The sequence below is a fragment of the Hemicordylus capensis genome, chromosome 5 (assembly GCF_027244095.1).
Source record: "Hemicordylus capensis ecotype Gifberg chromosome 5, rHemCap1.1.pri, whole genome shotgun sequence".
Lineage (NCBI taxonomy): Eukaryota > Metazoa > Chordata > Lepidosauria > Squamata > Cordylidae > Hemicordylus > Hemicordylus capensis.
This window is the reverse complement of record NC_069661.1, coordinates 41,355,302-41,380,609: the sequence shown is the minus strand read 5'-3', so window position 1 is coordinate 41,380,609 and position 25,308 is coordinate 41,355,302. Positions and strand designations below refer to the sequence as shown.

At 44.8% G+C, this 25,308-nt stretch overlaps 1 protein-coding gene across 7 annotated transcripts in view; it reads left to right on the top strand.

Annotated features, from left to right (window-relative positions):
* The window catches only part of NDST4 (N-deacetylase and N-sulfotransferase 4), a 208,710-nt gene that overhangs the window by 55,718 nt on the left and 127,684 nt on the right, over nucleotides 1-25,308 (top strand). For 6 of the 7 annotated variants that reach the window (XR_008308702.1, XM_053256599.1, XM_053256597.1 and 3 more), the window contains one exon: nucleotides 20,646-20,733. The exons of the other annotated variant lie outside the window; for it this stretch is intronic. Coding sequence is in view for 5 of the 6 variants with exons in the window: in XM_053256599.1 (XP_053112574.1) it covers nucleotides 20,646-20,733 (88 nt within the window). In the remaining variant the exon portion in view is untranslated. The remainder of the gene's footprint in view (nucleotides 1-20,645; nucleotides 20,734-25,308) is intronic. 7 annotated transcript variants of the gene reach the window in all.

Below are 25,308 nucleotides of genomic sequence, written 5' to 3'. Positions count from 1 at the left end.
TGTCCCATTTTAGTGCTTTATACAACTCTGAGATGTTCTCTTTGACTCCGGTGAAGTTGGAGCTTGGCTACCTTCTGGTTTGGAGAAAAAGGAAAAGCGGGGAAAAGGTGCAGTGCCGGTGGGGGAAACGTGGTGGGAGGGGTAAGAGCACCCTCCCGCACCCTTAAAGATATCCCCCCTCCAACCTTGAGCCACCCCCCCCCCACCAGTTCCATGAACATCCCGATAATATTCCTCTTACCTCCAAACTCCGTTCAGGAGCCAGAAGCTTGCCACTGAGTCAGGGAGGTGGGAGGGGAGAGCAAAGAGTGGGCTGTTCCAGTGGTGGGGGGTCACCCAGGGACATTTCCCTCCCCCTTTTTGTTCAATTAGCCATGCCCTGATATAAACGTTAGTACATATACAGAGGCAATTTTCATGAGCAGCAGAAATCGGGCCAAGAGAGCCCAGCCGAATCTCTGCTGCTCATGGGCAGGAACGGGAGCTGTGCGGCTCTCAGCGGCAAACCCACCTAAATGCCCTTCCCCTTAAATGAGGTTAGCGGACTGAGCGTTGTTGTGAGTCTGCAGTGGCAGTGGACACACTCAGGGAGGCGGGAGGGGGACCACAGGAATGGACCATGTAGACATGCAGTGCATTTCTGAGGGGTGGGGCAGCACATAGCAATGTTTTCCATCGCCCAACCCCTTGAGCAGCTGGACGAGCCATGGCCAGGTGCAGGAGCGCCCAAGCAAAGCCGCCGCTCATCTGGGCAGGTGATCTGCTTGTCTGGAGAGGGGTGGTTGATCATCTGCAGGGAGAGGGGGTCAAGCCCTCTCTCTCCACAGAACCTCTTTTGGCTCTACACACGTATCATGTGTAGAGCCTTACTTACATGTTTCCTGTTGAGTAAAAAGAAGAAATGCCTGAGAGAAATGCTGCCCAGCAGCAGGGGTGTGTGTGGCTGTCATCTGCTTATACCCCCAATTGCTGAGACACACACACCACACACACAATTTTGCAGTTTGCAAACAGAATGGTGAACTTGGGAGAAGGTTGTTTCAGCTCAGCTATCAAATTTTTTAAAATGGTCTATTTGGGGGGGAAATGCCTCCATTGTGTTCTTGTAGAAAAATTTTGCCCTTGCCTCTGAATTTAGAAACTGCTGAGTATATAACTTAAAGCTATCTAACTGACCCAAAGCATTGGTAGTTATAGGAAGGCTTTTGGCTGATTCAGGGTTTTTCCAGATGCCACTTAAAGCGTACAGCTCTTGCTGGTTACATTAGACAGCATCATGTATTATGCCAGAGTAAGGAAATAACTCTTTTTAAAAAAAGGAATGGTTCACTGGAAAAAAATATGTAAAGGATGAAAAGCACTTAGCCTAGTTATAGGGAAAAAATATTCTCTGATTTTGCAATTCCTTGAAAACGGACTAAATATTCTGCCATTAATCTGATGTTGAACAGCTTTTCTACCTTCATCAAATATCTGGGATTTACACTATCATTGGTGACTCACATGGAGGGCGGGGGTGAGGGGACAGGACTCTAGACATGTGTCAAGATTGTGAATAGACAGTAAGAATGAACTGTGTACAATAAAGTTAAAATTCCATGCTTTAAAAAAGCATTTTCACTCAGGCCACATTGGTGCTTTATTTGCATAATTAGCTGAAGTCATATTTGTTGTCTTCAAGAACATTTTTCAAAGGTTAAAAAAATTATAAGCTGGTAACCTCCAGGCTTGACTATTGCAATGCTCTCTACATGGGGCTGCCTTTGTACGTAGTTCAGAAAGTTTGGTTAATTCAAAATGTGGCAGACAGATTGGTCTCTGGGGCAACTCGGAGAGACTGGCTGTCAATAAGTTTCCGGACAATATACAAAGTGATGGTTATTACCTTTAAAGCCCTGAACAGTTTAGGTCCAAGTTATCTTAGAGAGCGCCTTCTTCTACATGATCCCCACCACACGTTAAGATCATCCGAGGAGGTCCATCTCCAGTTACCACTGGTTCGTCTGGTGGCGACTCAGAGGCAGGCCTTCTCTGTATCTACCCCAGGGCTGTGGAATGCACTCCCAGCAGAAATCTGTAATCTGAGTTCATTGCTGGCCTCCAGGAGAGCCTATCTGTTGGCCTGGTCTTCCAGGCTTTTTAATTTGTTGTAAATTGTTTTTAGCTGCTGTAAAATGTTTGGCCTGGCTCTCCTGGGTTTTTAACTGTTTAATTGTTTTAACTGTTAATTAGTTTTACGCTGTTTTTATAGTTTTGATTTTGTTAATTGATTTTAATGGTTTTTACTTTGATGTAAACTGCCCTGAGCCATTTTTGGAATTGCAGTATATTATTCAAACAAACAAACAAACAAACAAACAAACAAAGTGGCTACATTTTTAAAAGTCTGCCAGTAATTCATTCAGAATCAAAATGATATCCCATGTCACCATCTCACTTTCTGTCCTCCCTAATTTCTTGGGCTGTTTCTGAATTCCTCTTTTACTAAAATCCATGAAGTAGTGCATGGTTGTGGACCCTTCCCATGCCCTAGCGAATCAATTTGTATAAGACATATACATGCCTATAGATTCTATGCATTCTGTGAGTTTGTGGGAAATGTGCCCTGCAATATATTATTGCACCAGCTGTTTAAGTAGGAAATACATCAAAATACTAGAAGAAATGAATATTTAAATATGTGTTTTTTTCTGGTGATGGGAAAATGTATTCTGTAGATTTTTAGCAGAAAAGAGCAGAATGGAAATTAAAGAAAACTGCACGAAGTTCAGACAGAATGGAAACTAAGAGATCTATCTATCATTCTTGTATCCTCCCCTCTCCCTCCCTTTTCCTTCCTTAACTTAAAGTTGTGCCATCGAATCGGTGTTGATGCCTCGTGACCACAGAGCCCTGTGATTTTCTTTGGTAGAATACAGGAGGGGTTTACCATTGCCTCCTCCTGTGCAGTATGATATTATACCTTTCAGCATCTTCCTGTATAGCTGCTGCTCAATATAGGTGTTTCCCATAGTCTGGGAAACATAACAGTGGGGATTCGAACCATCAAGCTCTTGCTCCCTAGGCAAGTTACTTCCCCGCTGTGCCACACTAATCGGTTTATCTATTTCCAATATGCCTTTGGCCTTCTTAATGCCTTTCCCCCCTTTTACATCTTGGTTCTGATCTAGAAAACATATGCAATAGTGGGCTACAGAAAAGCCTCATTCAGTGTTTTTAAATTGCCCTACTGTAGCTGTGTGCATCTGGGCAAAGGGGGAGGAAATCCCACCCATGCTGCATCAATCAGCAACATGTCCTTCCACTCACACTTGTCAGAAGAGGGAAAAGCCCAAAGCATGATGGGCATTTCCATGATTGTGAGACTAGATCAATCCAGTCTCACAATCATGGAAGCTCCTGCAATCATGCATATAACTCTTCCCTCTTCGGAGAAGCCCCACTGTAAGTGTAAGCGGCAGAGCATGCTGTTGATTGATGCAGCGGGAGAGAGACTTCTTCCCCGCTAAACCCTGCTGTACACAGAGGGGTGATTCTATACTAACATCTGAATAAGGCTTTACTTTGATGTGCATTGAGAGAACTTCTGTAACAGAGCAGCAGCACTCTCAGTGCTGAGAGGAAGGGGTGTGGTGATTGCTGCTGGTTATTGCTGTTGTTGTTTGTTTATTTGTTTGTGGCTTACGTATCCCTCAGTGTGACGCAGGCATTGAAGAGCCACCCATGCAACCGCAGGCCTCTAACACACACACACACACACACACACACACACACACACACACACACACACACACATTGATGGTGCTGCATATAGGGCAATACCAGAACTACTGACCTCTTATACTATCACATTTTGGAAATGACATCCATTAGGGATGTGCGGACTGTTCCAGCGGTCCAGTCCGGGGGTTCGGGGTTGAACCAAAACACTCCCCCGCCCCCAGTTCCGTCGGACCGGAACTGGACAGCCGGGTCCGGTCCGGACTGGTCTGCAATTTTTTTAAAAAAATTAAAGTATAATTTAAATACCTTTAGCCTCTTTGGGGGGCTTGCTGAGGCCGCGGGGGCGGGGGTTCATGCGGGTTCCCTCTCCCCCCACTGGACTTCCTCATCACCAGCATGGCCCACTGCAGCCAGGTATCTTAGTATATTTGGCCCTTTCGGGCCTCCGTACAAGTGCGCAGCCGCCATTTTACGGGGACTCCGTGCACTCGTATGGGGCCCAAAAGGGCTGAAAATACTAAGATACCCGGCTGTGGTGGTGATTAGGAAGCCCGGTGGGGGGAGAGGGAACCCGTGTGGACACACACACCCCCGCGGCCTCAGCAAGCCCCCCGAAGGGGCTAAAGGTATTTAAATTATACTTTAATTTTAAAAAACAAAAAAATCGCAGACTGGTCCAGAACCGGACCGGGGGGCGGGGTTCGATGGGGGCCGGACCGAACCAGGCCAGTCAGTTCCAAAGCACACCTCTAACGTCCATTGGGAATTTATTTATTTTTAATTTATTTTTACATTTTATATCCCACTCTTCCTCCAAGGAGCCCAGAGCAGTGTACTAAATACTTAGGTTTTCTCCTCACAACCCTGTGAAGTAGGTTAGGCTGAGAGAGAAGTGACTGGCCCAGAGTCACCCAGCTAGTTTCATGGCTGAATGGGGATTTGAACTAGGTTAAAAGAAAGGCAAAAGAAAGTCTTTCACTCTACCAGACTACAGGGCAAGCTCCCATTATGAAAAATAAACAATGGCATATGGAAGTAATGTATGGGTGGAATGAATGCAATACAGGCCAATACAATTGTGGGTCCAATGAAAAAAGGAAGTCTGAGGAAGCTGGAGAACATCTTCAAACAAAGACACTGCAGGAGCTGCTCCTGCAATGTTTCAACCAGACTTGTAATTGCTCTCATTGGAAAGAAAAACATGTCATATCTGTACATACATCTCCAGAACCGCACACAGTACTTGGTGTGTGGCTCAGCCTGTTTGAGTGAGTCATGGAGAGCCCTTTGGCCTGCTCCCACCCCTCACTGGTTAAAGGGACCCACAAATCATTTTTCTCAGGACTACCCCAAATTCTGAAGTCAATCCTGTACAAAGGAAACATTGAACATTATTTCTGTGATATGAAAATAATGTTGCTATATTTTTGAAAAAGGATTATCAAAAGCTATAGAAGCTATTCTCATGACCAGGGGAAATACGCCTAAGGGAGCCTAGCCTGATTTCCCCTGGTTGTCTGCTGGCTCAGAAGCCATGCGGCTCCCAGCAGCAACCCGCGAAAACTACCCTTCCCTTAAACTGGTTTAGCAGATCGAGCGCTCAGCTAACCCCATTTTGTTGATTGTGAGCTGCCGCGGCACAGCTCCACGCCACGGCAACACATGAGGAGACCCCCGCCAGGAGGCTGAAACTAGGCTCCCAGGCCCGGGGATCTCTCCAGAATGCCCCGCGCACTTGTGTGGGCATCCTGGAACTTCCGGGGGCCAGCTGGCCCCCGATCCCTGCTGCCCCTGCTGGCTCCATGACAGAGCCTGCAGTCATGTGGGCAGCCTATCCGACCACCCAGGGACAGCTCCCTGCCTGTGTGCAGGGAGAGTAGGCTAAGCCCGCTCTCCCTGCACTACCCCGAACGGCGCTTCACACTGATCGTGTGAAGTGCTTCATAGAGGGAGAAGCAGAGAAGGAAACCCTCCTAGTTTGCTTTTGTAATTCTCATTCAAAATTGATGTCAAGAACAGCCATGTATACAACTGTATATCTTGCTAACTCCATGTTGACTTTCCCAGCTTAGAGAATCCCTTGATGGAATCTAGTTCAGGAGAAGTACACCCCTCATGAAAGCTGAAGGACAGCTAGATATTTGGAGATGCTTTCTTGGTGCAAACTGTCTCTCTCCTCTTCCTCCCATGCCCTGTCTGGCCTGCTGAGACCAAGCATGTTCTTGCAATGGCTAACCCCAGCAAAGCAGTCCCTGGAGACCAAACCAAACTCCTGCCCCCATGGTGGGTGGCCGCCAGGGGACTAGCACACTCATATGAGGGCCAGTCTAATGGGAAGCCAGCCTTTGGTCTTCCATCAGATTGCACACTCAAGAACTGAGCTATCCAAAAAAGGGGTCCCCACTTGCATGGGCCCCCCATTTTATCTGGTTAATTATAGATCTGTTGCATTGTGACCCCCTCCTCCCCAAGGAAGCTTTTGATGCACCCAAAAGATATTTTGCTGCTCCATGTCTCCGGGCACAGCCAGGTGGGCAGACTGGGGAAACAATGGGACCACGGACAGATCTTTACTCTCACTCAAATTTCCTGGGTGGCTGGCATTGCAGCATATGCAGATCTGCTGCTGTGGGGAATCACAGAAAGGGGGGTTGTTTGGGGCCCCAGTGAAGTGGGGTCGCTGTTCCGCACAAAACAAAGAGGCACCTTTTTAACATGGTGATTCTTTTTATTTAGCAGGGAGAGAGTAACTGGCCTTGTCCACCCACAGGACAGTACCTCCAGTGACTGTTGCTGCTGTCTATCTTACATTTCTTTTAGATTAAGAGTCCTTTGGGGACAGGGATCCATCTTATGCATTTATTATTTCTCTATGTAAACCGCTTTGGAAACTTTTGTTGAAACGTGGTATATAAATATTTGTTGGTATAGAAATATTTGTTATAAAGATGGCCATATTCAAATGGGCAGACCGGCTGGCAGAGGGCCCAGTTTGACTGCCTCTTCATGGCAGTCACCAAGACAGGGAAAAGTGTTGCCGGGGAACCCCTCCCTGTGGTTTGCTTATGTGGAGAAACCACATAATGGGTGGCATCTGCTGTCTGGCCTGCATGCGTGTCTCCATAGCCTGACATTCTCATGAGAGAGCAGTCTGTGGGAGAAGGGATATCACACATTATTAGTGCTTCTGCCCAACATCCCTATCCCCACAGATGGTTCTTCACATGAGTTGTGAAGGGGTATCCCCATGGTCTTCCACTTTCATGAGAAAGAGGTCCACTCAGGAATATCATCCATTGTCATCACAGATGTCGAATCATTCCTTTCACTGGAGTAATGCTGATCCTGCTGTCTGGTCCTTCTCATGAGAAAGCCTAGGGGCCACACAGGTACCCCAAAAGTGAAGGGACTTCCCCAACAGCACTGTGCAAGAAATAGGGGCTTCCCCATGGGCCTTCCCCAGCATCGCTGTGCAAAAAATAGACCTCAGCCATTCATGAATTCCTGGGTGAGGCAACCTTTTAAACCCGACCTTGGGTGTCGCCACCCTGCCATATGTTGCTGTCGCAGTGGTCTAAAGGGGTTGCCCTGTTTATGTTGCACCACAACTGCATGTGCTTGTGAACATACAGTACATCTCGATCCCTTCATTTTCAGAGCACTAAACACATCCCATCCCCTTTCTCTCCTGACTGCTGGTGGTGGGGGACAAGGAACAAAGTGGGAGGAGGGCATGCCGCTGTTTTACTTTCCTGTTTGATGGGCTTGGAAGCTTAGGATGAGTTAGGGTTGGGCTGGGCAACAGCTTTAATGGATTGCAGATGAGGGGCAGGTCAAGTGCTCATAGAGGTAGTCAGTGAGAAGCACCACAGGCATGGAGTGCAATCCCAGGTGGGTCTTGGCCACCCTCTCTATTATTACAGTTCCAGAAGCAGCACAAAACTGCAGTTATGGCACCTTCCACATTTGAACATAATGCTGCCGCCACAAAATCTCAGATTGGGATGGTAAAACTCACTACAAACTGAAGGTACAAAGTGCAGTTTGGCAAGGGAAACCACAGGTTGCTTTTAATATGAAACCTCAGTTGCACGCATTCGGATGGTCACAAATTCCAACCTCTGCCCCATTTAACTTCAGTTTTGCATTACGTGCAAATGTGTACCCCTCCACACTTTCCCTCTCCCTCTCTCTGGGAATGTGATAGCAGTGAGGTGCTAAAATACCTAATGTCACAGTACAGGCTGCTCACCTCCCATTGTGGCTAGTTTGTATGCAATAAATTTCAAGAACAAATTTAATATTTCTGAGTTCAGAAGTTTGCAATAAATGCACCAGAGGATTATGTGATTTTAAAGAGATTTTTAAAATGAGGCTACCCAATAAATAATTTACAGGAATAGTAGGAATCAAAGGGAACACTTTGGTATTTTTATTGGATCTGAAAGCAAACATTCTGCTGAGCCTACTGAACAATGCCAAGGATTTTTGGTTTTTTAATATAATATGTATAAACCAGTAAGTCATTGTCCTTATAATTCACTTAAAGAAATACAAGCAAATGACAAACCAATACAAATAAAATATGTCTTGTTAGAAAGGATTTCTCCCTATTTTATTCATCGATACATAGGCTGCAACTAAATGTGATTCCCAAAAGCATAAGCATGTATTTAAAGTACATGCTTAAAGTAAAGTATAATTCATAATGATTTAAATCAGTGCAATGGCCAAGTATCTTCCTTACAATTATGGGATATTCCAGTTAGCATTACTGATGGTGTTCAATTTGCCCATTCAGACGAGGAACGAGACTGTTAATTCTGGGCCATTGTAATGCTTTTGGATACTGCTGCATCTTCCAAAGAGCTGAATCAGGGAATCCTAGTGCATCATTACTCCCTCAGGATGAGGCTACTGTGTATCCTTATGCCCCGTTGGGTGATGGTGCTGCCCATATATGGGCATAGGGAGTGGTCAATGCTAAACAGGAATTTCTCCCCTGGCTACCAGCTCGCTACAACCCTACTTACTAGACTACAGAAGTATTGATACAACTAGCTATTAGAGTCTTGAATCTCTTCTTTCCCCCAGATTAGGAAGTTTGTTTATACTTAATTTCCCCCTCCTGGTACAAATTTCTGTAAGCACCTTTCAAAACTGAAGTGACATAAACCTCTGTAAAAGGGAACTGCTAATGGATGCACCACAAGACCCTTAAAGGCACAACTGAAAGTGCAATGGACCACTCCATCATTACTGCTTGAGGACATTCCAATGCCAAGAACACTGTTCAGCTGCACGATTTGTGACCTAGAAGTGTAGCCTTTCGGATACATGATTGCAGCTCTTATTGTTGCCAATAAGAGATACCCAACCTAGCTAAAAAGAAAATACAGTGGCTATTTTCAAAAATCAACAGTATGCCCTTCCAATTCAGTGCACCACATCTATGAGAAATCGGTGACAACAAAGGCACAGAATATTTTTTGTTTATTAAACCTTGCAAAAATATCAGAAAAGTCAAAAGTATTTTCTTTGTCTTTGTAAGTTGATTTAGGGGTGTGAGCCTATATACCGTAAATATATGAAGCTGCTACATAGTGAAGCTATTCACACAAGCATGCAAAACCAGGCTAAGGGAGCCCAGCAATGGTTTTGCACATTTGTGTGAACCACCGAGATCATGCCTGATCCCAGTGGCTACATGGTGGCAAACCTGCCAAAGTAGCCTCCTCGTTAAATGCACGCTGGGTACTTCCTTTAACTTCCGGCCGAGGAGGACACTGGAGCAGCAGGGAGGTACGCTTCCACCCCAACAGGGACTTATTCAGTGGAGTGCCGGCAGGGGAAATGAGATGGGAGGGGTAAGGGCACCCTCCTCTGCCCTTAAAGGTATGCCCCCCCCCGGGCTAAAAAAACCCAGGGTACCCAGAGGGCAGCATCAGGATTGGGACCTGATCATGGTGCTCCAGCCCTACCTAGATAGGACTGTGGAAGCCTTGGTGCAGCTGCTTGTGTGAACAGCCTTAATGATTCCAGGCTTGGAGAAAGTCTCACGAGAATCATTCAGAGGATAAACACTCTCTCTCCCTAATGTAAACAAAAAAGTCAATGATTTATTGCTAGGATTCAGGAAGGACAAGCATTCCCCACCAACCTTTGGAATATTATTAAAAGCACTAAATTGGAGCAAAGAAAGCAAAGAAAATCCACTTTATACTTTTATCTGCAAGCTTAGTTCCCTAAAAAATAGTTTATGTATACATTGTAACTTAGTTAGGAAAATCATAGTTGAACAGCACATCTTATATAAGGCTTCATGAAGAAAAGTTAACTCCAACCTGCAGCTATTAGTTAGGACAGACATCTCTCTCTTACATAGTTTACCTGCTTTCCTGGAAAAGTGAAAGATTTTTACACTTGGTCATTCATATTTTTTAAGATGTTGTTATCAGTATCATAATACAAACAGTTTAAACAAAGGGTGTGTTGCAGCATCACTAGCTATAGTGATGGTCAATAACTCATGAGTAATTGGTGCATTTGTGGCAGCATTACACCATTCATCTCACTCAACTGAAATTGGTTACCTATAAAGGAATGGCTGCAGTCCTGTACCCTGAATTATGGGCAATTAGATGCCAGACAGTTTTCTGATTCTTAGATTTACCGCCTGCCCTCTCCACCCCCACCCCCACAAAAAAGCAGCAAAAGAGGTTTTACTGCTACCGCTGCTAGTACTGATATTGAGATCTGGTAAAGGTAAAGTATGCCCTCAAGTCGGTGTCGACTCCTGGCGACCACAGAGTCCTGTGGTTTTCTTTGGTAGAATACAGGAAACATTTACCATTGCCATCTCCTGCACAGTATGGGATAATGCCTTTCAGCATCTTCCTATATCGCTGCTGCCCAATATAGGTGCTTCCCATAGTCTGGGAAACATATCCGCAGGGATTTGAACCAGCAACCTTTGGCTTGCTTGGCAAGTCATTTCCTGCTGCGCCATTTGGTGGCTTTGTACAAGCAGTCATTTTTACTATCCCACAGGTTTGTGTAATGCTTTCTAATATTAAGCAGGAGGTAAGTAAATGCTAGTCTCTTCTGCATACTGAGACTTTTACAAACTAGTCCCCATTTACAAACTAGACCCCAAGAGAGCCAGCATGGTATAGTGGTTAGAATGCTGGACTAGGACCGGGGAAACCCAAGTTCCAATCCCCATTCAGCTATGATACTAGCTGGGTGATTCTGGTCCAGTCACTACACCGCTCTGGGCTCCTTGAGGAAGAGCAGGATATAAAACATTAAAAAAAACCAAAACCCCAAAACATTTATAAATACATTCACAAAGTATGGCTAACATGGGAAATAGCTGAAAGCATGGCCAGTTCCAAAGGCTGGCCAGGCCAAACACCACCCCAAGGCTCTAGGGTCATGAATGGGCCCTGAGATCTCAGCCAGTTCACATATGGAAGGTTCAAGAAGAAGGGTGCCACCATTTCCTAGCAACCCCCCCCCCCCGACACCTGCAAATGGAGATAACCCCCAGAGACCCTTGTGATGATGCAAGGTCTTCTGGGAGGAAGTCCACAGGCTGAGGAGGCAGGGGAAGATGGAGCTGGCGCTTCTGCTGAGTCCCTCGACAATGGCTCTTCTCCCTCCACTTCCATCACTAATGGAGGGAGATGTGGCGGATGCAGCAACCATGGGTCAGAGGAGCTTCTGCCATTACTGCATTCCTCACGTGAGGCAATAAGTGAGTCCACATGAGTGCAGAGACAGTGGGGCCTGGCCAACCATATGCAGAGAAGTGAGCCCATCCATCAAAGGAGGAGGACCCCAAGCTGCTGCCACCCATTTAGCTCCACCCACCTTAGAACTGGGTTTCTTAACTTTCGGTCCCCAGATGTTGTTGGACTACAACTGCCATCATCCCCATGGCCTTTGTAGCTGGGGATGATAGGCACTGTAGTCCAAAAACATCTGCGGACCCAAGGTTAAGAAACCCTGGCTTAGCATCTGGAGAGATCAGCTCTGTGGTGGGCCCAGGTCCTGTGGGCCCCTCACCCTGAGAGGGGGATTCCCTCCCGTCCCAGGACTTCTTTGGTTTCTAGTTCAGTCATGTGGTCAAGGGCTGAGGCCAAAGCTGATCCTTCCCTTCCACACTCCACAACATTGGTAGAATACCAGGTGGGGGTTGGCACCAACCCCAACTCTCTCAGAGTCGCTAACATCAGTGGGGGCGGCAGCAGGCCAGGTCATGACAATGACAACTGCAATGGGAGTTCAGCATCTTAAATTGTGCATTACAACCTAGGGAAGGAAGAAAACAACTGTGTATTTAAAAGATTTTTAAAAGTTTTATTGTCAGTTTTATTACCTCTAATCTTTACACCCTAGTTTCTAGCCAATATGACTCAAGTAAAGTAAAGTAAAGTAAAGTAAAGTAAGGTAAAGTAAAGTAAAGTAAAGTAAAGTGTGCTGTCGAGTCGGTGTTGACTCCTGGTGACCACAGAGTGTTGTGGTTTTTATTTGGTAGAATACAGGAGGGTTTTACCATTGCCATCTCCTGTGCAGTCTGAGATTATGCCTTTCAGCACCTTCCTATATCACTGCTGCCCAGTATAGGTGTTTCCCATAGTCTGGGAAATAAACCAGTGAGGATTTGAACCAGCAACCTCATGCTTGCTAAGCAAGTCATTTCCCTGCTGTGCCATTAGACTTCCATAGCAATTTACAAAAAATGTTTTAAACATCCACACAACAAATTAAAACATAAAATCATGAATCATAAAACAGCATTAAAATATTTGAGGTTATTTTCAAGGTATTAATCTGGATCCCACACCCTAGCTGCTTTATGAAAAGAAAACATAAGAATATAGGAAGCTGCCTTATACTGAGTCAGACCATTGGTCCATCTAGCTCAGTATTGTCTACACCAGGGATTCTCAACGTTGGGTCCCCAGATGTTCTTGGACTTCAACTCCCATAATCCCCAACCAAAGGCCACTAGGGCTGGGGATTATGGGAGTTGAAGTCCAATAACATCTGGGGACCCAACGTTGAGAATCCCTGGTCTACACTGACTGGCAGCAGTTTCTCCAAGGAGACAGGAGTCTCTCTCAGCACTATCTAGAAGATGCCAGGGAGATAACTTGTAACCTTCGGCAAGGACATGGGGGAATCACAACAGTTTAGCCCTATTCCAACACACTAGCCCTATTCAAACATTCCGCTGTATATGTGTGCAGGTGTCTGTACACATGTACATGTTTTTGTGTAAATGACTATATGTGCATTCATGTTAAGAGTAAACCTGGGTTCAGACCTCTAAAATGCAGTGAACAAATAGGAAGTGTATATTGATCATAACATGCAAATAAATAACTTTACATACATACCATTCTATATGTGCATACATTGCATGTGCTATACATATGTGTAGTATGCACATTGAACATAACATGGTAATAGAGCTTTTTAGTGTATCTGATCTGACCCCCAACTGTACCATATTAAACCTAGAACAGGGTGGTCAATTGGCAGTCTCTGGGAAGCATCTGGACACAAAGACGATGTTTTTCCTGCCTCCCGCACCAGAACAAGGCAGTGTTTTCATGTTACAGACACTGTGGGCGTGTCTATAGAGTCAAAGTGGGAAAGTCCCAATCATTGAGCCCTTTTTCACAATCTATGAGAAGGGCTTGGCAGACAGGTAGGGAGGAATATTCGCTAACCTTACCTTCCCCACAGCTCATCTACACCCAGATCACAAGCACAAGATCACAAGTAAACCCAGATCACAAGCACACCCAGATCACAAGCACAAGCACAAGATCATCTGCTGCCCCAGGCACTGTGGAGGTTCAGGGGCCAAGATGCCTCACCCCGGCCTCTGGAAATCCCCTGATGCACCACACGAGTGTGCAGTGCATTCTGGGTATCCCTCCAGTGATGCGCAGGAACCCCACAGTCTCCCTGTCCCAACTGCAAGCAGCAGGTGCTGGCAGACAATAAAAATCTGCTTGCTCCTTTAACCTCCTTACGATCAGCCAAGACCAGTCTTAGCCCGGTTTTGGTTTTTTGGTTTTAACACAAGAACAGCTTCTTTGCTTGTCCCATTTTTTCATCCTTACAATGATGTTAAAGCAATGCAAGGTCATAGCCCTACAGCAATGGAAGGAGGGCTATGGGTCCACAAGGAACCTGCAGTGTCCCTGTGCTGAAGCCTTCTTGCACAGCAGTCTGGGCACAAAGGTGAGGGAGAAGCATTTCTCCCTTCCCTCCAGAAGTCCTTTCCACTTGCATAAATACATTTCTGAGTTCAAGAAGGCCTCAACTTCAAGAAGGCCTGACAGACTCGCAGCCCTCCTTCTCTTGCTGGAGAGCTGAGGAGAATATTGGCCATTGAACTTAGTGGGACTTACTTTCCCATATACACATTGTAGCAAGCTTCAGCATTACTTCCTCCTAATCCAATCCTATTCTTCATACACAAGCCAACCAACCTTATTGCAGCACCATTTGCTGACCAGGCCTTGCATTCTGAGAAGAGCCTTCCTTTTTCCCCAGTTGACACAAAAATAGTAATGGGAAAGGTGCATTGCACCCCCCAGCCCCAATGAAGACAGGACACACTTAGTTGGAGTAAAATAGGGCCACTTTATTAATCTACAGCAGAATAAGAGCTGCAACGAGGTATCTAACTAACCAGAGTGTTGGTACTCCTCCCATGTGGGACCGGCTCCTAGGGAGGGCTATCCCCACACCGGGGCAAAGGGTCGGGAACTGATTCATTCTGGCGCCAGGTCCTAACCTCCTCTCACTGTGAGGCAAACCAGCCTACCCCCAACTCAAGCCGCCAAAGCTCTGAGTTGGTGAGTCAAGCCACCCCCTGAGCAGGGGCCATTCCCAAACCTCTGGGCCGCAAAAACCCTGAAGGGCTGTTCCTTGGCCCCCCTCACCCCAAATGGCCCTCCAGCCGAACACCGTTAACCAATCTACCTACCCTTCCTCCTGCCAAGCTGCAGAGCAACTGTCTGGAAGGGAGGCTGCCAGGACCCAACTGGCCCGCCTCCTACCCCCATTGGTTGACCCCTGTCACGTGGAGGGGGAGGCAAGAGGGTGCCCGTGCCTGCCTCATGTGACGGGGGCACAACCCCGCTCCCTGCCTCATTGTCTTGGCGCAGTGGCGGGGACCAGAATTCTTTTCAGAATGCATGAGCTGGCTGGGAGCCACCCTCTGTGGTGCTGCAAAAATTACATGCAGTCCTTGCTTGGCATGCATGCAGAGAATAAGACTGCATTAGGAAGTAGCAAAGAAACTTGCTGCAGTATGTATATGTGGAATAAGATGGCGCTTGAAACGTATTTACTATTACTTATTTCTATACTGCCCAAAACTTGCATCTCTGGGCGGTTTACAATTCAAATCATTTAAAACATCAATTAACAATTAAAATCATTTAAAACATTTAAAACCCAGTATTAAAAATTCCAAAACTATAAATCTAATTAATAGCCTGGGTGAATAAATGTGTCTTCAGTGCCTTTTTAAAAGAGATGGGGAGGCTCTTATTTCAACAGAGAGTGCATTCCAAGTCCAGGGGCAGCAATGGAGAAAGCCCGTTCCCGAGTAGCTGCCAAACAAGTTGGTGGCAACCGCAGACAAACCTCTCCAGATGATCTTAACTTGCATGGAAACTTTGTACATCCTGCAGTTCCAGGCAAGAAGATAACGAAGGGCTCTTCGCATCTGGAAGAGCCCTTAGTCACATCCATGCATGTATCACTAAAACTGCTCAGGTTATCCATCTATGCTTGCCTCACATTTTCTGATAAGAAATATGAGAATTTTGTTGGCCTGGTTAATGCAGAACCTGTCCTTTGCCCCTTTATCAATCATTCCTCATGCAGACTTGGGATCCTGCTTCAACAGAGGTATTGATCTGCACAGACCTTTAGGTTAGGCCTGAAAGCTCTTTAATTACTTGGGCTGGCTTTTGTTTTGGAACATTTCACTCTCACCATTTAGTGGTGGTGTTATCATCATCAGCTTATATTTAGAGCTCTTCTCTGCCAGGATAACCATGCTGAACCCAGTTTGGCCTGCCTCTACTTGGTATAGCACTAAGGTAGAGAGAGAGAAAGCTATTCCTTCAGTTCCTCTATGGATTTGATAACCTCTTCACTCTCCTTAGCTAGAGGTGTTTTGACCTTTAATTAAAAGGCAAATTTGTTGTCTTCCATTCAGAAGACAGCAAATAATGATCTCATTAAAATGAGGTTAGTGTTCAGGCCTTAGAGCAATAAGAGCTGAAGTCTCATTAGCAGCTAACAATCCAGAACACAGCACATAAATAAAGCTAATATGGCAGAGCAAAATGCCTTGGTGCATTAAATTTGAGCAGAATCAAATGTTTACAGTCAATGATGTCTGGGGCATGAAGTTTTAATGTACTTAATAAAGGAAAGCAAATTGCTTCCTATTAGCCATGAAATGTTCCCGGAGAAAGAACCCTCCCCCCAAAAAAGTTTATTATGCAAATGAAGGAGATGGTTGTAATTAACAAGGACATAGTGGGAAAATATCAGTCCTGCTTAATAGATGCAGCAATTATGAAGAATAAAGACAAGGCAACTCAAACCTACAAAACGCAATTACATGGATGAATCTAAAATCCTGCTGAGTGTAAGCACAATATAAATAAATAAAGAGACGTATCCTATGGCTGCTGAAGAGAATTTCATACTCCTACCAACAAAGCTGGGAAGCAATTAATATAATGAAACGCACAATTCCACAAAGATTCTGGGTAACTGAAGTGCTTCATTTGATTACCTTTTTGAATACAAATCACTAAGCTGGGTATTCTGATGAGAGCCTTCCCGAATGCAACGACGCCTGATAGTTTTAAGTTTATTGTGAAACAATATTTATTTCCCCAGATTTGAAAGTTGTCATTCTCATTTAAAAACCTGTAATGATGTTGAGTTCCAACTTGAGTTAATTGCTCAACTGCAAAGGTTGCCTAGTTGGGTTTGTGTTTGTGGGCGGAATATTTTCTTTTAAATAACAAACAACTCATTAGTACCATGCTTTTAAAATAAAGTGGACATGTTCCAAAATCTGTGACCAGAAACACAACATTTTGGAATCACTGCTCTCTCTCCTGGATTTTCAAGTAGCTTCATACAGACTTATATTAAAAGCGAATATCAACACAATTTCACATTTAAAGGAAGTTGTATTATTTATTGCATTACTATACCTACCTACCTATTCCCACTTCCTTTAGAAAGCTCAGAGTGGGATTCTTATATTGAATTCTTTGTTGTTGCCCACGCAGGAACTGATCAGACCCACATCTGCTTAGCTTTAACAATACCACATCAGCTACAGCGGTAACATCACTCACCCAAAAACTCTTCAACAGGCATTAAATTTATACTGTCCATTATCAAGCTAGGCACAACTGTTTCTTGTGTGGTATTTATTAAAGAAAAATATGTGTAAATACAATAAGCCATTGTTTGGGGCCCTGGTATGCACTGAGGCTATTCTCACAAGCAGCCCAATGCAGGCAGTCCAGCCTGGGTTAGGCTGCTCATGTGGAGCACCAGTATTGCTCCTTATCCATCCCACCTAATCCAAATTTTTATCACAGCATTTAGCCAGGGTTAAGGGCACAAGCACGCCCTTAACCCTGTATGTGTGTGCTACAGAGTCAGGCACCTAGAGGGTCCAACTCACGGGGTATTCCCCCAATTCCACCATACTTATTGTGCTGTCCATTGTGGGATACTTGGATGCTGGGAACCATTTTCCCATCCTCCAATGATCCATGCTGCTGGGGGTAGCGTGGATCATGTGGGTGCACACCAGCATGCCGAAGAGGAGGCTGCAGATCGTCTGGTGGGGAAGGTAGGTGCAACATTGCCTTTCTTCCCTCTCACCCACCCACCCTAACCTTAACATCTAGTCACACCAATTTAAACTAAAGCTGATCTGAGAATTCTCTTTAAAACAGAGTGGTTTCAGCAAATTTGAAGTTGTGAAGGGTTTCCAGACAACATGGGGTAATCACAGAAGCTGAAAAAATAATTCAAAATTTCTCACAAAGTTTCAGAAGGGTGGCTTATTCCTGTTTTGGTAGCAGTGGTGGCACAGATGTCATTTTTCTTTTTTCTTTTTCTGTAGCGTATATGTCTCTGTCTCTGTCTCTGTCTCTCTCTCTCTCTCTCTCTCTCACACACACACAAACACACACATGCAACACTGGTAGCTCTAAACATGATGTAGTGTCTGGGGCCTAGCAAGGCTGGAGTGGGCCCTAAGACAAAAGTGAAGATGAGCACCTGCCCCTCATCCCCCCACCTTCTTTTCTACACCCCCCATGTCTTTGCTGCAGAAGAAGCACATGTTGAAAAACATTCTCAACACACCCTTTCTCTTGTTCCTCTTCAAATAATATCACACACTCCCCACACCCACAAACACTTTCACTTGCATGCATTCCACTGGCTCAGGAAATGGAAGAGGTCCCTAGAAGCCCTCACATCCTCCTAGCAGCTGGGTGGGCTTCCCAGTGTGCACAGCATCACTCCCTTCCCCCCCACACTCCTGAACATCACTGCACCACCAAGTTGCCCCCACACCAGTGCTAGGTGGCCAGTTAAAGGGCCGCTACCACCACCATTGCTCTACTTGCCCAGTGTTCTTATGCCTCCTGGTGGTGGGGGCCAGGAATTCCAACACTGGGATTCCCATTTTCGGACTTGCACAGTCCTGCATATACCTGCTACCTACATATACCTGATACCTCCTGAAGAGGGATTGTCTTGCTTGAAGCTAAGAAAAGTCCTCCATTCAAGAAGCAACAGTGTGCCAATGAGTTGGGGAGGTTGGGAGGGGGAGAGGGGAAAGTGAGCTGTCACCCGGCCAGTGGGCCTCTCTCTTTCGGAGGCCCAGGAACATTTATCCCCCCACCACATTGTTCAGTTATAGCTATGTCCTTGGTAGTGTCTTTCTTAGGGGGATACTGAAATTCTGAAAAAAGAAATTGATGACCGTTCCTCAGGCCTGCCTAAGAAATTGACAAAAATGAGTCCCCATTTTTGTGTGGTCTGAGAATACGGTGGGGAAAAAAATGGAAGGGTGCATTTTAGATCAGCCCTAAGTTTAACTCAGGGGGCTGTGTGTGCGTGTGTGTAGGAGAGTGTATGTGTGTGATTTAACCACCCTTTCAGTGAATTTACAGCTGGGCTACTTAAAGAATGGTAAAAGATTGAATTGTCCTACTCATTCAGACCAAGGATGTCACTCTGTATTTTAGTAGATAAAATTCCTGAAAATTCCTGTGCGGGGCACCAAACTTGTCTATTCGGTAATGAGGGAGATACACTCTGAGAGACACTTTCCTGTCTGAAATATATATTCAGAGACAATTTCCTGCCTAAAACGTCCCAGGAATGCTAATGGGTAGAGGCCACTGTGTCCAAAAGCATACCCAGCAGAAGAAAATGCACAGATGTGCAGACATGGTATCCTAGCTGTATGAATAATATAGATCACATGACACATAGCATAGACACATCTATACAACAGTTCCAACCAACTCCAAAACCTACCAGCCAGCACCGCTTGCACATTTAAATATGTCACAAAAGGGATGTGCAGCTTTTATAAAAAGCATTCCAAGGTGGCTGTCATCATTTCATTGCCTAAAAACCTGTTAAGTGCTATGGATGCAGACACGAAACACTGAAGTCACCTGCAAGATTAGGCCAACAACCTTGAATGGCTGTGTGCCTGGCAGTGCTTATGCAGGTTCCATCACCAACCTTTGCCACTCTGCCCGTCCACACAGCAGGTAAAATTTTGAAAATCCAAAATCGGCAGTCCTGGATAGAATACAGTTTTGTTCCTCCTCAGCCTTCTGTACTGTGTCAAAACATTAATAATTTAGTGGTCCATGGTCTTCAAAGCTTCACCTTACCTCTGTGCAAAATAATTGCTGCAAGAAATCGCTCTTGCCAGCAGACTTTAACATCCATGAAGAATGAATAACTGCACCCTTTCATTGCTCACCAGCAAAGTGTCCAGAATCTATCTGAGGCACATTGGTAAAGCTATCTTTCAACTGAAATTATGTTCCACCTGAAATCAATAAGAGCTTTGCCCTGGGCATGTGCTATTTTTCCATATACTTATTTTAAGTACAAATTAAGATAGAATCAAAGGGATGGAACAGAAAAAAACAAGAATGTATTGGGTGGATCCTAGCCTTTTGTGCTGCAGTTCCTATTTCTAGAAGCAACTTCTGTGAATGAAAGGAGAATGAGTTCTCAGAAAGATCCCTTCCAAGAGCACAGATCCATTCATGGAAGAAATCATCAGCCGGCCAGTGCTACAAATCCTCATTACAAAGTGAAAGGTTATGGCCCAATCCAGTAAAATGACACTTCCAAAGGGTGGCAGACACTGGTTCTGTACAGATGATTCTACTGTGGGCTATCCACCCAGAGCTCAGGCAGAAGCAGACCACAGAGCAGCTGCCACATGACCAGGAATTGTACCTTCCTCTGAGAAGAGCCAGAATCCAAATAGCCAGAGCCAGAACATCCATGGCCACCACTTTTTTTGACGACACAAATTTTTCCTCATAAAACAAGAACCAAACTTAATTTATAACATGAAATGGTAATAAAACGTAGTCCATCATGTTAGTTTTCTTTAACATAAACCTTAAATCTATGTTGGGGTACAGTTTTGCCATAGATTAATGCATGTGTGGGACGGACTTCACTTATATGTCAACATATTTGTTAGGACTCTTAACTTTATAGCTCAATAAACATTAGTTTCAAAATGAGGCATTTTTTTCTAAATGCATGCTATTTCTTATTTGTTTCAGGCCTTACTAGAGACTCAAATTTTACTACGCACTCAGGTTGCAAATTTTACCTTCAACCTTGGATTTTCAGGAAAGTTTTACCACACAGGTAAGAAGGAGTTATATAGTTTCAGGTAGCAGTTAAGTAGGTGGGGTATTTTAAAACTTTTTTTTCTTAGCATGGGCCATAGTTATGATTCACCTACATTTTGGAAATTTAAAATATTGAGAATTTATCTCCTCTAATTCCGTTCAGAATGAGTTAGAACACTTGAATTCCCATCAAATCATACTGTACTTTAAAACATTCATTGACACATATCTCCTTGCCAGCAGGAACGAGGGTGCACAATCACCCAAGTATATTGCCTTAAAAAATAATTATATTATTATTATTAGTAGCAGTAATAGTAGTAGTGGTGTTGCGAGCATAGAACTTTGGTCTCATGAATGACTCTTCTGGAGAGGGAGATATGAAAAGTTGGTCATGTCTTCAGAGGTTGAGAACTGGCAAAACTGACTGATCATAAATTGAAATATCTCCCCTCCCCAAAGGGAATTCACTCTGAATATATAACTCAATCAAATTCAATCAAAATGAACAGGCTGAAATCTTTGAATGTTTAGTTATACATATACATACTGAATATTTTAGAATCAAATTCAACTTATTCACATGGAGATTCAAGAAGTGGGAATCTGAGCTCTCCAAATGGTTCCAGTTTCACTAAATTGATGGAACGGCAGGAAATTGGTGCATTCATTTCAAAAACACAAGTAATGTAAATGGTATATGTAGGAGAAGTGCTCTGAGTCTGATCATTTCCCTAAGTAGGTAATGTAAGTTCAAGGATTAGAAAAGAAACAGACATAACTGCCAGGTACGGTATTTATGCCAATAGATGATAAAGCAAAGCTGGCACCATCTTTGACTTTCTCATCCTGTCAGCTAGAATAAGAGACAAAATGTTAAAAGCTGAGTGCCCTGACCCATTTCAGCAGGAATGGTATTTCTGTGTGAAAGACACCCAGTAGGGACTTCACATAGTTACGAATTGGGCTTTCTAAAATACTACTGTCACACAAGTGAGAAGGCGTTGTGGAATGGTTCGTTTTTAAAAGTGTACTGTTAAGCCCAAGGGAGAAAATATGTGGATTAAAAGGAATTTAAATTAAATGAAAAGAGGATTACTTCACCTTTCCAGTTCTAAGTCATTAATTGATTCTGCCCGCCCACCCACTGATTCTGCAGATTAGCATTCCTTGCTTCCAGCCACATTTTTGCATTTCCTATCTGCCTGCATTCTCTTGTTAAGCCCTCTTTAAAGTTTAAACTTTACTTGCTTGCTGTCCATTCCCTAGCTATATTTCTTGTTCATCAAGAGCTAGCTTTAAGGGTAGACAAACATTTGCTCTCCACAGAATTCAGAGGCAGCAAAAAGACTCCCTGCTGCTTCCTTTAAGGTGACTTCAATAGGCCTGTCAGATTTGCTAAAATGTATGTGTGTGTCTCTGTCTGTTTGTGTGAAGTTGCATATACAAGTTGCACACCAGCATTTTGGGAGCACAACTGACATGGGAAACAATGTAATTTTACTCCCCAAGTGTCAATGTGCGACTTTAAGTATTTGTGCACTTGAGCTCTTTGTGCAGCAGTGTGGGCTGATCAGAAATGCTGGCATAAGCCTGCACAATGTGTGGGCCATTATTTCCACCCACAAAAAAGTTCCCAGTAAGGTACAGTGGTTAGAGTGTTGGACTAGAACAGGGGAGACCTGAGTTCTAATCCCCATTCAGCCATGAAACTAACTAGGTGACTCTGGACTAGTCATGTATCTCTCAGCCTAACCTCACAGGGTTGTTGTGAGGATAAACATAGCCATGTACACCGCTCTGGGCTCCTTGGAGGAAGAGCGGGATATAAATGTAAAAAATTAAAGCAACAAAAACTGTGAGAAGATGGTTTTCTATCCCCAGAGAGCTCACGGTCTAAAAGGAACCACAGGCTAGACACCAGTGCCAGCCACCGGAGGGTTAACAAGAGACAGTTGCTCTCCCCCTGCTAAACATAAATGAGCCACCACTTTAAAAGGTGCCTTTTAGCTCAGTTAGAAAGGGTGGTAAACTGCTTAGAGAACTGTACATTGAAGAGCAGTATGTAAACAACAATAATATCTAACCTGATGGAAATCTCACTAAATTCAGTGCAACCAAGGCAATATGATTCTGGTTTTGTACCAAAAATGTACCCATGTGACATTCTATGCACCCATGTGGCCATCAGCCTCAAGTATGATGTTAGGACATCAGTGCAGCATCCACCCAGGCCACAGGTTGCTGATGTGCTAATGCTAGACACATACAAGCAAGGCGACCAAATTTAATTGAGGCTCCAGGCACGCACATGGAATGCCCCATGGATACATCTTTGTGCATGCATTGTTTTGCACCGAAATTGAGCCTCAGTCTCAAATGTGTGCATAATTCTGCAGCCCTAAAGTGGTCACAATAGCATGCTGAATGTGATCTGATTTCAGCTTATGTGGCGAATACATAGCAACTGAAGAATCTGGAAGAGAGAATATTTTGACCTTTCCCCATGACTACCACAATTTGGGATTGCCATGTGGTGTTGATCAGCTCTCATTGCAATGAGGGGTAAAGGCAAGATCTGTTTCTGGCCTCCAAGTCTTCTGAGGAGAATATATTTGAGAAGGTAGGCTGTCAAGCCATCAGAGCACACATGAAAGCAGTCAGCACTCAGCAGATAATAAAAACAAACATTATTATCCAGGCTGCAGAAGCAATGTGGGTTCCTGAGAGACCTGTCGTTCCAACAGTTCTCCTTGTCAAAGCCCAGGCTGTGCAAGGACATCTAACAGCTATTCTAGTGATGCAAACAAAAGGGCTGGAGAGGAGTTGGCATCACTCAGAATCCAGGGGAATTTTCTGCTACTAATCTTGCGTAGCAGCAGCACTGGGATGTAATCTGAGCAAGTACTGACGCAAACCTAACCCAGAAACATTTTAAGTCCTCAAACTCATTCTTGATCAGTCAAGAATGATCAGTGAGAAGAGCTCTGTGGAAATCTGCGAGGAGAACGGGTTTTACTTATCCTCCACACAGACAAATGCTGACCCTTCCCTGGATGGGCGGATTGCCTGCCCAGATGAGCACCAGCTCCTGCCAGTAGTTCTGGGGCTCAGGTGCAGGGAAGTGCCACCGTGCAGTGCCCTGCCCCCCAAGGCCCCAATACTGGGATCCTCCACTCCTCCCCCCCACCACCACCGAGTGCAAGCAGCCGCAGCAGAAACATGATTAAAAAACTGAGGTCAAGGGAGTGCTCACTCCCTTAACCTCATTTTAGCAGGAGGGTACTTTGGCGAGTTTGCTGTCGTGTAGCCACTGGTTCAAACAACCATGCAAAACCGAGCTGGGCTCTCTTAGCCCAGTTTTGCATGCTTGTGTGAACAGCCTCAAGGATTAACCAGAGAGTGCCCTTCAGCATGTGCAGAGAGCTTTCATGTCTCCTCTGGTATTAGGCAGTATGTGTTCCCACGCAGGGGGAATTAGGCAGTGAGGCTTTCCACATGAGCAGTGTGGTTAGGGTTTGGTGGGGAGAGCAGACATGCCCCGCTCTCCCCGCATATGAGCATTCAGCCCTCCCTGGGTGGCCAGATCGGCCACCCACACAATTACAGCTCCGTCGTGTAGCCGGTAGGGGCGGCAGGGATTGCGGGCCACCTGGCCTGCAGAAGCCCCGGAATGCCATTTGTGAGTGTGTGAGGCATTCTGGGGAGCCCCCCCTCCAGCTTTGGGAGGTTTTTTGTAGCCTCCCAGTCAGGGGTCTCCTCATGGTTTGCTGCTGTGGTGACTCACAATCCGAAAAAACGGGGTTAGGGGAGAGGTCACTCTGCTAACATCATTTGGGTGGGTGCTATTAGGCGGGCTAATCACCGGGAGCCACAAGGCATCCGGCAGTTTACACGCATGGAGGAAACTGGGTTGGACTCAGCCTCAGTATGTGTTTCTAGTCAGATCAGGCTAAGTGGGCTTGAGCCCTGGCATCTGGGAGACCTGAGGAGGCAGTGTTTATTTTAAAACTGGGTCCAACTATTAAGCTTCTTGGAAGGATGAAGCCCAGAATAACAGTCATTGATCAGGTGATCTGTACTTCACTGATAGCTTTGAATTGGATTCTGTAAAGGAAAGATAAGGACTGCTTCTCACAATACTTTCCCCCCTCTTTGTAGTCTTATAACAGAAGATGTCACAGACGCATGCAGTTTTAATTTGTGAAAGTCATATATGAGTCTGAGATGCATACTCCTGGAGAAAAAGCTCCAGGAGTCTTGCTAGAAGCAAATACCTGATCTTTTAAAAATGCAGTTGTGCACATCCATAGCTGTTTTGGGGGACTATCCTATGTTTTCATAACATAATTAGACATGACAGATGATGTATAATGCATCATAGGGGTACAGACAGGGAAAATTTAATGAGAAACTCCTCACTTAACTTTTTTGAGGAGGAAAAAACACACTTTTATAGGTGGAGAAAAATATGTTTCGGGTGTTGAGGATATGGTGGGGGTTGAGGGGGGAGTTAAGTAAAATGAGGGTGCAACTCTTTAAATATTGAGTGGGGAATCTGAAACCTGATGCATCATGATAACAAGCAGCC